Genomic DNA, 14,865 nt, shown 5'->3' with positions numbered 1-14,865 from the left:
AAAAAAGAAACTCATCAGGTTGATGGTTCTAGAATTAAGTATTCCAGAACTCTAATTTGTCCTTGGAGAAGAGTAAAAAAAAATTTTCTGAAAGTTTGTTGTTATTGTGGGTTTGGCTTTTTTTTATTTCCGCAAAATGTAAAAGAGGGAACATTTGGCCTTTACTCTGTTATGAAACAAAACAAATGCCAACATTTAGATGTTTTTCTTCTACTACAACAACAGGCCATTAAACCTTGTGCTTTTCTGGAATTTATGTCCAGCTTCCAAGCCAATTCTTCCAATGTCAACTAGGCTCAAATGATGTTAAGACCAAAGCAATCATGACTCTCTTTTCTTTGAACAAAAAAAGTAATGCAGTTGCTTTTTAAATAGCTTTGAGGTTTTTTTTCCAGACAGGAAAAAAGAAATTGCTAATGAACTCTCTTCAACTATTGCAAAAGGAAATTAATGAATTGCATTTTTTACAGGGATTAATTAATTGCTTGTGTTTCTATCAAACATAGATAAAGATGATGTAAATATGTCTGCCAACTTTAATGAAGGTGGATACTCTTCTTCACCAGTACTGTTTGAAGACAACACACCTCTAATGGATGACTATTCTGAACAAAGAGATGGAAAGCAATCAGTGGAAAATTCTGTTGTCTTTGGAACTTCAGCAGAGGAAGCTGTGAAGGAAATTCGCTTTAGGATTGAGCAGAAAACTCAGCTGACTGCTAGTGCAGGTATTCAGGCTCATATGGATAATAATAATAATGCTTTGTATTTCTGTGATTTCAGAATTTATGCTCTTAATTTCAGAGGCAGTAATTAAGAAATCAGCGTTGCCAAAGCATTTTTGTGCTGCAAAGAAATATACTTTTTTTGCAAGTCCGTAAAGATTGTGACTTTCAAGTGTCTCAAAAAGTGCTATGGCTATCAGAGCCATTCCTTTGGTTTTGTTTTTTGATCATAGAAACAGTTATATCATCATTTTACTTCTTTCTTCCTGAAACATAAGTAGTGTAAGTGAGCAGTGCACCCAAGAGCTAATATTAGCACTTACAGTTTTAGTACTTCATGTAAATTATTTTCATAAGCCAGTGGTCAGAGTGAAATCTGTCACTGGATGCTAAACTACTGTTAGTTTGAATAGCAGATCCATATATTTAAGTATTTCTAACATTTCTCCACTCTGTTCCCTGCTCAAGGCCGTATCAAAATTAATTTAAAAGTTAGTCCATAGAGAATTAAATAGGTGTTTGAAATTAATGAACTATTCACTAGCTTTTTAATACTAGTTGTTATGTCTTTTGACTTCAGGCAACCTACTTGTAAATCTCAACTCTTTCAGTAATATTCTGGATTAGATCACTGCAAAAAATTGTCCTTAGGCACTTAGTTTGGATGCTATTCAGATTGCCTTGTGGACAAGGTCCGTGAGGCATCAGGGTGTGCTGAGCTTTATGAGGTAGATACAGAAGGCTAGTTAAATATTGAATGTAAACAAAGGGTAATAAACATCTAGTAAGAAGCAGCAGGATTAGTTCCCCCCTCCCATCTAAGTTCAGTATTCTGCTAAAATTGTATCTTCCTAAGGGCAAGTTAGTGTTTAGAACAAAATATAGCTTTTGTAAATGTGTCAGGGATTTTAAGCTGAAAAAAAATGCCCCAGAAAACAGAAGTCTGATTTTGAAACTAGAAGTAATCAGTAATAATTACTTCTGCAAAGTTGCATTTGTTTTATCAGTGGGCAAATAAAATTTTAGGCTGCTAGGGCTGTAGTGCAGAATAATTCTACCTTTTTTGTTAAACAGATTCCAGAGGGCATTTGTAAAAACAACTACTTTAATAGAAAAAAACAATCCCTCCTCAAGTCCTACCAGTGTCAGTGAAATATAGACAGATAGATAGATAATTGCAGCAGTAGCCTACAGAACAGTTTAATTTGATAAATGTTCTCAAAATTAATGTAGTCTTTTTGCTGAAATACAAGGAAGAAGTGCCTCCTTTTAGCGTTTAACCCCTCATGACTGATAAGTACATGTTGTGTTACCCTGGCTGTCTTAAAATGCTAGGTAAACTTTACCTGGTCTGACTGTTATATTTAATGTACCACGTGTATTTGTGTTCTCATATGTTTTGCAGAATGGTACAGATCTGGTTATCAGTTATTGTCATTCTTTTCGTTATGTTTAGCCTTTGTCAAATGTGTAGGCTCCTTAGGTGCTTTTAAATACTGGGCAGTTGAAACTAAACGTTGTCCTGTGTTTCATTTTTTTTAAAAAGGGTTTGTTTGTTTGCTTGTTTGTTTTTAAGGAATAGCTCCAAATACAATGTTAGCAAAAATGTGCAGCGATCGTAATAAACCTAATGGCCAATGCAGAATTGTTCCTGAGAGACAAGCAGTGCTAGACTTCCTAAAAGATTTGCCCATTAGAAAGGTAAGAAATACCATGACATTTACTGTGTAATCATGTATGTTCCTCTGGTTCTAAAGGCAGCAATTCTGCTGAAGAAATACACTGCAAGGTAATGTATCCAGTCATGTTTGATTCCAACCGTTCTTGATATTGAATCTGCAAATGGAGAGTTTCAGCAGAATGGTGCTTACTCTTTTTTTAACAGGTCCCGGGTATAGGAAAAGTAACAGAGAAGATGCTAAGAGCTCTTGGAATTGTGACTTGCTCAGAACTTTACCAGCAGAGGGCACTGCTTTCTCTTCTTTTTTCAGAAGCGTCTTGGCATAATTTCTTGGAGATTTCCCTTGGTTTGGGTTCAACACATTTGGAAAAGTAAGTTTGAGTTTTTTTCTTGTGCATTTACAGGTTTTTTTTGCTTGTTTATATTACACACTATACATTTTAAGACGTTTTAATGACAAATACGGAACTTTGGCTTGTGACATCTGTTTTGAAATATCTCTGCTATCTGTTATTGTCTTATATTTAAGATGCACACAACAGGAAGATATTAAAGGGTAAAATTTCATACTGCCATGTCTAATGTGCGAAGTCCAACAAGTCTGTCAGAGAAGTTGTGCGTAAGTGTGCATCGAGGCAGCAAGTCAGTATCATTCAGGGTAACCTCATAATTCCTAAAGTATCTGAAGAAAAAGTATTTATCCTAAGCAGAAGTTCTGTTCAGTCCTGTTCTATAAAACCAATATGCATTCATTGTTTTTTATAGTTGTAATAAGACTAACGAAAATCACATTGGCATATGACATTCTCTGGTGGTAAATTGTCGTGATGTTTCTGTGTCTCCTGTCATCTTTATGTATGTGTAGTATCAGCTAGTGAATTTGCTGGAATAGGACTGAAGATTTTTATACAGTTCTTTCCTTAAGCTTCATCCTAATTTGATGCTTTTCTAGCCTCCTGTTTGGGAGGGGAGAAATCAACCTTACTAGGGAATACTTCGTTTCAATAATATATGCTTTCAAAGTCTGTTTAGGGTACAGTGACAAAGCACCTGTCTTTAAAGGAAACCATAACATTTTGCTGTTTGTAACCAAGGATCTTGCCATAGGAGTGACCCTTTCTTTTAAATATTCCCTACTTAAATATTCTTCTATCCTTCCCAAAGTGCCAAAATTCTGCTTTAAAATTACTTGTTCCAAAGTGTGTCTTACATACTTCTCAAAGACCTGTTCTGTATTACTGCTGTTACTTCTCTGGCATCAATAGATACCCCACCTCTTCCATTTGACTACAAAATAATACATATGGTTGGCAGTTTGTAGGCCCATAATGTGCTAGCACAAATCTTGGTATTGTTTCCTTTTTTGTTCAGGGGTGTGTTGACTTTAAACAAAATACATAATAAGAGTGACTTTGTGAAGGTGACTTGATAAGAGATAAAATATGATTTTCCAAGTGGTTTCTGTGAAGATGGTGCAACCTCAAATGGTCCTTTAATAAGTGTGGTACTCCTTCATGTTATTCACCCTGTTTAGATACTGATACCTAATGCATTCAAATAATTAAAAAAAATAAAAGGAACATTTCAAGATTATCATTGTGAAGTGGGACACCTTTTTAACGGTGTTGTCTAAGAAATTTATTTATTTGCTTTGTTTTTATTAGCACCAACTTGATTTTAGTGATTTTTGGAGTGGAAAAAGCAAACCTTTAAGATACCAAAACCAGAATCCTCAGGTCATTGTCTTTGACCACCTTCTTTTAGGAAAACGTAATGATACTATATCTGTTGTTTTCAGAAGAAGGACCTAAAAAGAAAAGGTTCTGAGGAGCTCCTCATATGTACAAGAGTTGTTAAAGAATGCTTGATTAAAACCAGAAAGAAGGAAAGAAACAAAACCTTAGCACATCACTTTTATCACAGGCAGTAATTTAGACAAAAGTCAAACTAATTCCTCAGATAAACAAATGTTCAACTGTACATAGAAAGTTCAGGATTTTAACAGCAGTTAGAGCTAGGTGACACACTGTAGGATTTGTAGTTAGTTTTGTTGTGTTAGATTTTTTTTTGTTTTGTTGCTCCAACTGTTTATCATTATTTGTGGTGGATATATCTCTTCATCTATAGTTGTTTAAGCTCTCTGAAAAAAACCCTCTCAATTTCACACCCACTTAAACTTGGAAGTTTAGAACTGTTGAAGAGACTATTGAAGCATGATTGGTTTACTTGGAGTTTATTGAAAAGGTAACAGTCCTATGTAAAGTGAGCATGATAAATTGTTTTTCTTTTTAAAGGGATGGAGAAAGAAAAAGTATGAGCACGGAAAGGTATGCCTTTTTAATAGTGAAAAATCACATTGATCACTAAACTTATGTTGTGTAATTTTATTGTGTATTAAGAAACTGCATATACAATTAGCACATTAAATTGGATCCAAGCCTTCATTACTTTTTTTCCTTTGACTTTAGAATACTGTGGAGGTCCTTATGTCACCAGTTTCTGTGTGCTCTCCTCTCATTATCTGATTCTCCTAATACCTTTAATACATCAAAGTGGTCTTTAAGCCCTGACATAGAATGAACATACATAAGTGTGGGTTTTTTTATTTTACGTTTCAGTTTAATGTCAGTATCAGTCTAGTAGCCTGCAGTCACATGCATAACAAGTACAGCATAAGGCAGGCTTGCAAAGCATCTAGTAATTAGTTACATTTCCCAACTAAAAGTTTCAGCAGTGTAAAGTTCCTTAAGGAAGTGGTGTATTTAATTTCTAAGTGTTTTTAAGAAGGAAATACTGCAAGGAGACTCTGTAGAACATCCCTACTCTCATGTGTTGTTGCCTCTTAAAAAAGAAGTAAGGGCAAAATCTGTATTCCTATTGAGACTTAATACCTGTGGGCAGCTTATGTAAGCCCCATAAGGCTTGGTCCCACCAGAGCTGGCAAATTTATGGCTGATTTTGAGGCTTCTTGCTTGCCTTAAAACTGTTGCTAACTGAAGGCTGCCTTTCCACTCATGTTATTACTAAAATACAGATGCACAGCAAAAAAATAATGCTGTAATTCCCCTGCTAAGAAGCTCCAGCAAAGGCAGTTAGGAATGGTTTTGGCAGAAAGAGAATTTTCCTCCTCTGAGGCTAGAGTAAGTGTCCTTGCTCGCATCTTTTTTGTAGCATCTGCATTATATATTTCTGATAATTTGTCTCTGATGTTGACTTTTTCATCCTTCCTTTCTTCTGATGTTACCCAGCACTGTACAGAGGAGATTAAATACAAATAATTTGTCTGGCTGCATGAATTCGGTCAGTGTTATTACTGTCTCTTGCAAATACTAACAATTAATGACCTTGAATCTGATACATCTTCAAATAGTACACAAAAAAATTGAAAGCCAAATTGTTTCATTCTTTGAAAGGCTTTGCAAACATTTTGAAGCTCATAAACATGCACGAGTATTTCTATATAATATTTGTCACAGTATCACCAAGGTTGGAAGAGACCTCATAGATCATCGAGTCCAACCAATATTTGTGTTAATATTAATTTTTCCTTGAAGTAAACACTCAAACCTATACAGCCTTCTTCTGATATAGCTTTGTTTAAATGTACAAAAAGTATTTTAGATGGTAGCCACTGAACAACTTCTGAAATTCATACTGAAAAAAGGATTATATCTTTATCTTAGAACATTCAGTGAAATAAACACAGCAGAAGACCAGTACAGATTATGTCGAGAACTCTGCAGAGACCTTGCTCAAGAGCTACAGAAAGAAGGGCTTAAGGTATTTATATTATTATCTGTTCACTTGTGAAAAGACAGCACTGCACTTCATCATATTAAATGCAGCATTAGTGTGAATGCTTTCAGCAGTATCATACCATACAATCTGTATTCTGAAGTGTCCATCCTTTAATTTGGAGATATTTCACAGAATCATGGAATGTTAGGGGTTAGAAGGCGATTTTAAAAGATCAAGTCCAACCCCCCTGCCACAGCAGGATCACCTCTACCCGATCACACTGAAACACGTCCAGGTGGGTTTTGAGTATCTCCAAAGAGGGAGACTCTGCAGCTCCCCTGAGCAGCTTGTTCCAGTGTCTGTCACCCTCACAGTGAAAAAATTCCTCCTCATGTTTAAGTGAAACTTCCTCTGCTTCAGCTTCCACCCCTTGCCCCTTGTTCTGTCAGGGGTTGTCACTGAGAAGAGCCTGGCACCATCCTTGTGGCACTCACTGAGGTCACTCCATAGTCTCCTCCAAGCTAAAGAGCCCCAGCTCCCTCAGTCCCTCCTCATAGAAAGATATTCCACTCTCTTATTCATTTTTATGGCTTTTTGCTGGACTCTCTCAAGCAGTTCACTGTACTGGGGCCCAGAACTAGATATAATATTTGAGATGTGGCCTCACCAGAGTAGAGATAGAGGAGCACCTGTCTCAACCTGCTAACCACTGTCCTTCTAGTACACTCCAGAATGGCACTGGCCTTCTTGGCTACAAGAGCACATTGCTGGCTTATGGTCAGTCTTCTGTCTACTGGTGTTTGTTTCCTTCACTGCTCTCCAACAGGTCAGTCCCCAACCTAAACTGATACCTGGGGTTGTTCTCTCCCAGGTGCAAGACTCCACACTTGCCATTGTTGAACTTCATTGAGATTCTCCCTGCCTAGGTCTCCGGCCTGTGTAAATCTTGCCCAATGGCAGCACAAACCTTTGGTGTGTCAGTCACTCCACCCAGCTTTGTATCATCAGCAAACTTGCTGATAGTGCACTCTGTGCCCTCATCCAGGTCACTGATGAATACATTGACTAGTACTGGTCCCTGTACCCCTGAGGGACCCCACTAGTCACAGGCCTCCAACTAGACTCCATTCTATTGACCACAACTCTCTGACTTCTTCCCTTCAACCAGTTCTCAATCCATCTCACTACCCAATCATCCAGACCACACTGCCTCAGTTTAGCCAGAAGGTTGCTGTATGAGATGGTGTCAAAGGGAGAGGCCTCGAGCACAAGCCCTACGAGGAGAGGCTTAGGGAGCTGGGGTTGTTTAGCCTGGAGAAGAGGAGGCTCAGGGGTGACCTTATTGCTGTCTACAACTACCTGAAGGGTGGTTGTGGCCAGGAGGAGGTTGCTCTCTTCTCTCAGGTGGCCAGCTCCAGAACAAGAGGACACAGCCTCAGGCTGCGCCAGGGGAAATTTCGGCTCGAGGTGAGGAGAAAGTTCTTCACTGAGAGAGTCATTGGGCACTGGAATGGGCTGCCTGGGGAGGTGGTGGAGTCGTCGTCCCTGGGGCAGTTCAAGGCAAGGTTGGACGTGGCACTTGGTGCCATGGTCTAGCCTTGGGCACTGTGGTAAAGGGTTGGACTTGATGATCTGTGAGGTCTCTTCCAACCTTGGTGATACTGTGATACTGTGATACTGTGAAATCAAGATAAACCACATCCACTGCTCTACCATCATCTATCCACCTGTTTATATCTTTGTGAAAGGCTGTCAGGTTGTTCAAACATGGTAAAACCATGCTAATTGCTCCCAGTGACCCCCTTGTCCTTGATATGTCTAAGGACAGCACCAAGGATAAGTTGCTCCATTACCTTTCTGGGGATGGAGGTGAGGCTGACTGCTCTACAGTTATCTGGGTTTTCCTTCTTAGCCTTTTTGAAGATGGGAGTGATGTTTGCCCTCCTCCAGTCCCCAGGCATTTCTCCTGTCCACCATGACTCACCAAAGACAGTGGAGAGTGGTCTGGCAGTGACCTGTGCCAGTTCCCTCAGCACCTGCAGGTGCATCGTAGAATCAGAGAATGGTTTAGGTTGGAAGAGACCTCAAAGATCATCCAATTCCAAACGCCTCTGCAATAGGCAGGAACTCCTTTCACAAGAATATGTTGCTCAAGGCCTCATCTAACACACTTGAACACCTCCAGGGAGGGAGGCATCCCTTCCCTCTAGCAAGTCAACTGTGCCACACAGCTTGGTGTCATCTACAAACTTGGTACTGTCAGGACCCATGGATTTATGGGTGTCCAGATTACTTAACTGTTCCCTGACCCACTGTTCATTAACCCAGTCTTCATCAACCAAGGAAAACCTCTCCTTTGCCATGTCTTCATCTGGGGCTTAGAGGTCCAGCAGTATAGATGGAGACAAAGAAGGCATTTAGCAACTCCACCTTTGTACTCTCTGTCAGGAAGGTGCCCACCTCATTCAGCAGTGGGCCTCCATTGCCTCTAGTGTTAGTTTTTCCTGCAATGTGTTTGAAAAAGCACTTTCTGTTGTCCTTGACCTCCCTTGCAAGGCTGAAATCCAAGGAGGCCTTAGCTTTCCAACTGCCTTCTTACATCCTCTGACAATAGTCTCACACTCTACCCAAGTGACCATCCTTCTGTGGTCCATAGACTCTCTTCTTCCACTTGAGTTTGCTCAGCAGTTCCCTACTCCTGGCTCCCTTTCTTGATTTCATACTTGTTGGAATGATCTGACCTTGAGCTTGGAAGAAGTGGTCCTTGAATATTAATCAACTCTCATTAGTGCCTTTGCCCTCTAGTACCCTGTCCCATGAGATTTCCCCTAGCAATTGCTTGAAAAGGTCAGAGTTGGCCCTGCTGAAGTCCAAGGCTATGGTCCTGATTAGTAGTCTGTTTCTATCACACAAGATACTGAACTCCACCATCACATGGTTACAACAGCTAAGGCTGCCCTCAACATTCACAGCTTCAACCAGAATCCTTGTTAGTGAGTATCAGGTCCAGCAGCACTCCTCTCCTAATTAGCTCATCCACCATTTGTGTCAAGAAGTTATCACTATGGCTGGCTTAGGAAGCCTTCCTGTAAATACTTGGGTGGTTAAAATCCCCCATGAGAACCAGGGCCTGTGATTGCAAAGCTGCTGTCAGCTGCTTGTAGAAGGCCTCATGATCTTCCTCATCCTGATCAAGTGTCCTGTAATAAACAGGTCACCCATGTTAACCTGCCCCTTAATTCTCCCCCCCAGGCTCTGAACTTTCTCCTCATCCACCCCTGGAGAGAACTCAATACATTCTAGTTCCTCCCTCACATGTAGAGCAACTCCACCACCTCACTTTGTTAATCTGCCTTCCCTAAAAATGACACAGCCATCTGTGATCCAATTCCAGTCATGCAAGCTGTCCCGCCATGGCCCTGTAATTGCCACCACACAACGACAAGTCTAGCATAAAAGTCTATCCTGGAAGGGTGGGAGGCCTTCTGTTCTTCATTAATAGTAGAACACTGCCCCGCTGGTGCAAACCCAGCAACAGCCCCTATCCCCCTTCAATTCTAGTTTAAAGCTCTATGAATGAGCCCTGCTTGTTCTTGTCCTAGAATCCTCTTAGCCCTGCAAGCTAAGCCTTTCCCACCTCCTACCATCAGTCCTGGTGTCCTCTAAACCCAGCCATTATCAAAGAACTCAAAGTTATGTCTGGAGCATCAGCCTCGGAGCACCAGTCTCAGAGCCAGTCTGTGCTGGATTCTTCTGCTGCCTTGCATATCATGGTCAGGTACTAGAAGCAGTGTCCCTGACTCTTTCACCAACCATTCCAAGTCCTTGAAATCTCTCTTCATTCTCCTCAGACTATAGGGTACAGCTTGCTCCCCATCTTGTCTGGAAGATCACTGATGGGTAATAGTCATGTGACTGCACCATCCTGGGGAGTCCTCTAGTGATACCCCTGATTTGGTCTCTAGGAAGATGCAGACTTCCTTACTGTGAGGGTCAACTCTGCATATTGGGCCTTTAGAATTATTTAGGCAGCATTCTGATATTATTCAGGGGGCTATCTAATAATATACATGGCAAAAAATAAACTGATTTACTAAGTTATTTAGTATATGAACATTTTGTGCTAAAAGCAATGTTTATAAACAAATAGATGGTAATACTAAACACCTTGTTTCTCTACTGCATTCATTCAAGATCCATTCCATAGCCAGTTCAAGAAATTGCCATCTCCCAAATTTGGTGAAAAGCTATTCATACCATTCAGTGGTATGAATGGTAGATGCAAACCCTGTATTTCCTCTCCTCAAGTTCTGCTTATTGCCTATAAAGAACAGTTTGTGTTTTCTGTAGTGAAGCAAAGAGCAACATTTGAGGCATTAATGAATTGTAATGAGTCTTCTTCATTCATTAAAGTTTTTTTCAAAGATGATAGACTGAAAGGAAGATGATCAGCTAAAAAGTGGAAGGGATGAGCTTACAAAGGTGCCAAAACAAATGGAGTGCCATTTGTATACATTAGTATGGGCATACTAAATCACAGGAATGGTTTCAAAGTTTTTTCCAAGGGAATATCTGTGCAAAATACAGATGCTCTGTGTGACTCTGATAGCACCATGCAGAAGGAAGGAAATTTTCAGCAAATCTTTAATGAGATATCACTATGCATCCTTAGTAGTTTTGAAGCAAAGATCGGATAACTAGCAGTGAAAGCTGCCAAGTGAAGAAGTTGTGACTGTAGTCAAAGCATGAAATCTACAGAACAAACATGCACAGGTGGTGAGCGGTCTGCTGGGAACCACAGCCAAGTGACCTAGTTCATAAAATTCAAGTTTAACAGTAAATTAGGAGTAAGAGCAGAATCTTGCTGACAAATTCTTGGCAGCACCCCTTGCTTTATACAGATAGGCACATGTTCTTGACTGCAGCTTCAGGGCAAATGTATAGGTGCTGTGTAGTAATTGATTCTGTGCTGTGTATCCTGCATATGCTTAACCTTTTTATTTTTTTTTAATTCTCCTTTTTTTTTTCTCTTTTTTTTTTGTTTTAGGGTAAAACTGTTACCTTGAAGCTAAAGAATGTGAACTTTGAAGTGAAAACAAGAGCCTTAACTGGGCTGTCCTCTGTTTCTACTGAGGAGGAAATATTTGCCGTTGCTAAAGAATTGTTAGCAACAGAAATTGATAGTTCAGCTCCTCACCCTTTACGGATAAGACTTATGGGTAAAATATTTCAAACCCATTCTTCCTTATTGGAGTTAGATCTTAGAGTGTACTCTGGAGTAAAATCAGTATAAATGGAGTTGTCTTTTCTCCATTACCCTGGTAGTTTTTGCAGAGTGAAGCAGGTCTGGAATGCTGAATGGTGACTGAAGAATGTTTTAGTAATTGAGCTTGTATATTTCCTACCACTTGTTAGCCCTGGAGCAACATACACACCAGTATGAGAGTAGAATCTTAATGTATAGCAGTGCTTTATTCTGCTGCCTTAAAATACATTTCAAATCTGCTTTTCAACACAGCAACATGTAGTTTGTGTCCATAACCTGTTTTAGAAAAAAAAATCTGTAAATAAGAGTGCTTATTGATTTGAAGATGCCATGCAAGGAACTTGCTCGTTTCTGTCAGAAGTAGACTTGTGTGCTTCAAGTGCTTGTAGGTTTTATTTGAAACATTCAGTGATACATAACACTTAACTCATTAATGGGACTGGAATTAGCTGAATTAAATAAATGTTTTGTTGGGGACCTCTATGCAAAACTCTCTATCAGACTGAATATTATTAAACTTACAACCTTATGGTGCAATCAGTTAAAACCTCGTGGATATTGAAATTATTAATACACTTGGGCAAGTGTTTTGGTCTCATAAAATTGTATGGACCTTGTGACCCATTGTTTGCATTTGCAGGTGGTATAACCTCCATTTAGATGTAAAATGCACTTTTATTGAGTGAATGTATAACTCAAAAGGTGTTAATTAGTACCAACTTTTCACAAAGTTAATATTATGTTTTTCATCATTAGGTGTACGAGTATCAGGATTTCTGAGTGAAGATGAGAAGAAGTACCAACAGAAAAGCATAACGAGTTTCTTTAAATCAGGTAAAGAAATTGGTCATCCAGGGAAGTCCAAACAAGATTTTTTCACAAAGAACTCAGAAGCATCTTCCAGAGGGAGTTTTTTTGATAAAAAGCGAGCTGCAAGGCAACTAAACAGTGAGAATCTTTCTCCTAACCAAGCTAGAAGTGAGCAGCTCTTTCATGATAGGAAATCAGCAAGTTTTATGGAAGAAACGGAGATAGTCACAGGCTTACAGAATTCTGTTGCGTGTAAGATCTTCACCTGCCCTGTTTGCTTTAAGGATCAAAGCAGCAATAATTTGGAAGAGCTTAATCGGCATATTGATGAGTGCCTCAATGGGACTTCTGTTAACAATACCATGGAAATATCCAAGAATGAAAATTCAAGAGAAAATAAACCTGACTTTGTTATACTGTTTAAAAATGAAGATGCTGATGAATGTCAAAAAAATAAGCCAAGTCAATTACCGGAAGCAGACCAGTCTGCAAGTGCATCTGACAACTGTACAAGTGGTAGCAGAGAAAAATTCACTCAGATAATATCTGATAAACCTCATAGAGAAAGGCAGCCTAGCAAACTCAGTGATATTGCTGGAAACACCTGTATGAAACAGTGTCTCTTCCCTAAAAGAATTTCACAAGACAATGAAAAAACTGAATATACAGAAGCAGCTACTTCATCCCATCTGTTTGAAGCCAAAGAAGATGGTGTTCTGATTTGTCCTGTCTGTAATTCAGAACAGAAATCTACTGGTCTTTTGTCATTTAACAGACATGTGGATATCTGCTTAAATAAAGGCCTCATCCAGGAACTGACAGAAAAAAAAGATTTCCCTACTAAGAGTTATAATTTGGAAAACTCAAGCAGAGTTGGTGAGTATGTTCATTAGGTTGTATGTGATTATTTCATGCTTTTCAGGACTTGACATCTTTGCCAAAAGTTCATTTGAGTAAGACCACTGTAAGAGTGAATATTTTTATGTATGAAATACCAAATCCATTTTTATGACAAACTAGATTTACAAATGTGATGGTAGCTATATAGTGCCTTTCTGTTTGCCACAATTGTGGCATAGGACTTACTGCTCATTTTTGTAAATTGCATGTTTTCTGCCTGTAACCATGTTCAGAAAGGTGTTTGTAATACTACTGAGATTTAAGTGAAAATCAATTAAAACATTTTCAACCTGGGTTGTTTCAGAGACTCAGCTGACAGAAAAGTTCCGTTATGTAAAGTGCACTGCCAAAATTAAGGAGATGGCAAACTAAAGCACAAAGGCTTGCACTTGCAAGCCTGTTTTAACATCTAGTGAAATATATCATCTAACTTCACCTGTAACGTGACCAATCAGTAGAATATTTATTTAAGATAGTTTCTGGGTTTGGTGAAGAGTTAACCTTTGGCCAGATTAGATGAAATGTGTAGATCATTGTCCTCTTAAAATAACTCGTCTTTAATCTAAACTGGGAGCTTTACAAAAGGAAATGAAAATGCTAGTGTGTTAGAATTATCAGAACACAAATGAGACTTAAGAGTATGAATCCCCTCCACTGGAAATTATATAAGCAGTGTTGTTGTTACATGTGTAAACAGGCTTTGTTTTACATGAAAAACCTACTGGTCTCTGTGCAGGATGGAAAAAAGAATAATTTCCACAACCACTTTGAAAATCATCTACATCACACTGAAATATTTTTGAAAACTTAAAAAGATTCAAATCAATTCCTTAGAATTCATTAAAGTAAAGGCTTTTTTGGTTTTTCTCTTTTAAAAATCTTCATATAATCTACAGCAGTCAAACTTCAGATAAAAACTTCTTATCTGCTCCTTGAAACAGATTAAATATGGTTATATTAAAAAAAAAAGCTTCACACAAAACTATTCTTCTAAAAGTTCTGCCGTGTGTGTAGTTTCTGAAACATTCTTTATTGACATAATTAATTTTGTTTGTTTCCAATTACTTTTCAGGAGGATTAAGCAGAGGACAGCAATGCACAAATCCATCACAAGGAACAAAAAGGTAATGATTTTCTGGAAATTCATGTGCACATTAATTTTAAAATAATAAAACTTCTAAAATATTCAGTCTTGTAAAAGTTGTGTATGGTAACCTCTTACTGCTTTTATTTCTTTCTTTAGATCTGGACTAACAACTTCACAGTCAGTATCGAAAAAGGCCAAGTCAAACAATCCAAAGCACACAATTGAAATGTTTTTTAAATGACTGTGTAGTAACATATGCTGTATGAAGTATTTCATAGTATTTTATGACTGCAAATTAATTCAGCATTGGTGAATTGGCTGGGTTCAGGTGCCCCTGTCACATTGAAACCATTGCATGTCTATGTAAAAAGAACATGTTTGGTGTAGAAGAGGTACAACTGATGTAATTCTTTACTTTTTTTTTCTTTGAGAAAAAACACCTTTTTTTTTCCAGTTGTTTTCGAGAATCAAAATTTGCTAGCACTTTGACTTTGTTTATGTTGAACACGTGGAACAAGCAGCCTTGTGAATTCTCTCTGCTATTCAACAGAGATAGATTAGAGCCGCTATTAAGAAAGCCTGTAGAGCAACGTCCCTAGAAAGCAAGGCTTTCTGAAGGCCACCTTCCCACACCTTACCTGCCATCCTCTCTGTTGTG

The 14,865-nt window shown here is 38.6% G+C and overlaps 1 protein-coding gene across 3 annotated transcripts in view; it reads left to right on the top strand.

Annotated features, from left to right (window-relative positions):
* POLK (DNA polymerase kappa) overlaps positions 1-14,592 on the top strand; it is a 29,320-nt gene extending 14,728 nt beyond the window's left edge. For 2 of the 3 annotated variants that reach the window (XM_064140059.1, XM_064140058.1), the window contains 9 exons: positions 507-728; positions 2,302-2,426; positions 2,611-2,777; positions 4,701-4,733; positions 6,090-6,186; positions 11,192-11,363; positions 12,167-13,096; positions 14,193-14,244; positions 14,364-14,592. In XM_064140059.1, the coding sequence (XP_063996129.1) occupies positions 507-728; positions 2,302-2,426; positions 2,611-2,777; positions 4,701-4,733; positions 6,090-6,186; positions 11,192-11,363; positions 12,167-13,096; positions 14,193-14,244; positions 14,364-14,448 (1,883 nt within the window). In that variant the 3' untranslated portion in view covers positions 14,449-14,592. The remainder of the gene's footprint in view (positions 1-506; positions 729-2,301; positions 2,427-2,610; positions 2,778-4,700; positions 4,734-6,089; positions 6,187-11,191; positions 11,364-12,166; positions 13,097-14,192; positions 14,245-14,363) is intronic. The other variant, XM_064140057.1, reaches the window with a different exon arrangement.
* The last annotated feature ends 273 nt before the right edge of the window (positions 14,593-14,865 follow it).

This window comes from Pogoniulus pusillus, chromosome Z (genome assembly GCF_015220805.1).
Source record: "Pogoniulus pusillus isolate bPogPus1 chromosome Z, bPogPus1.pri, whole genome shotgun sequence".
In the NCBI taxonomy this organism is placed as follows: domain Eukaryota; kingdom Metazoa; phylum Chordata; class Aves; order Piciformes; family Lybiidae; genus Pogoniulus; species Pogoniulus pusillus.
The sequence above is the reverse complement of the archived record's forward strand: the minus strand, read 5'-3'. Positions and strand labels throughout refer to the sequence as shown.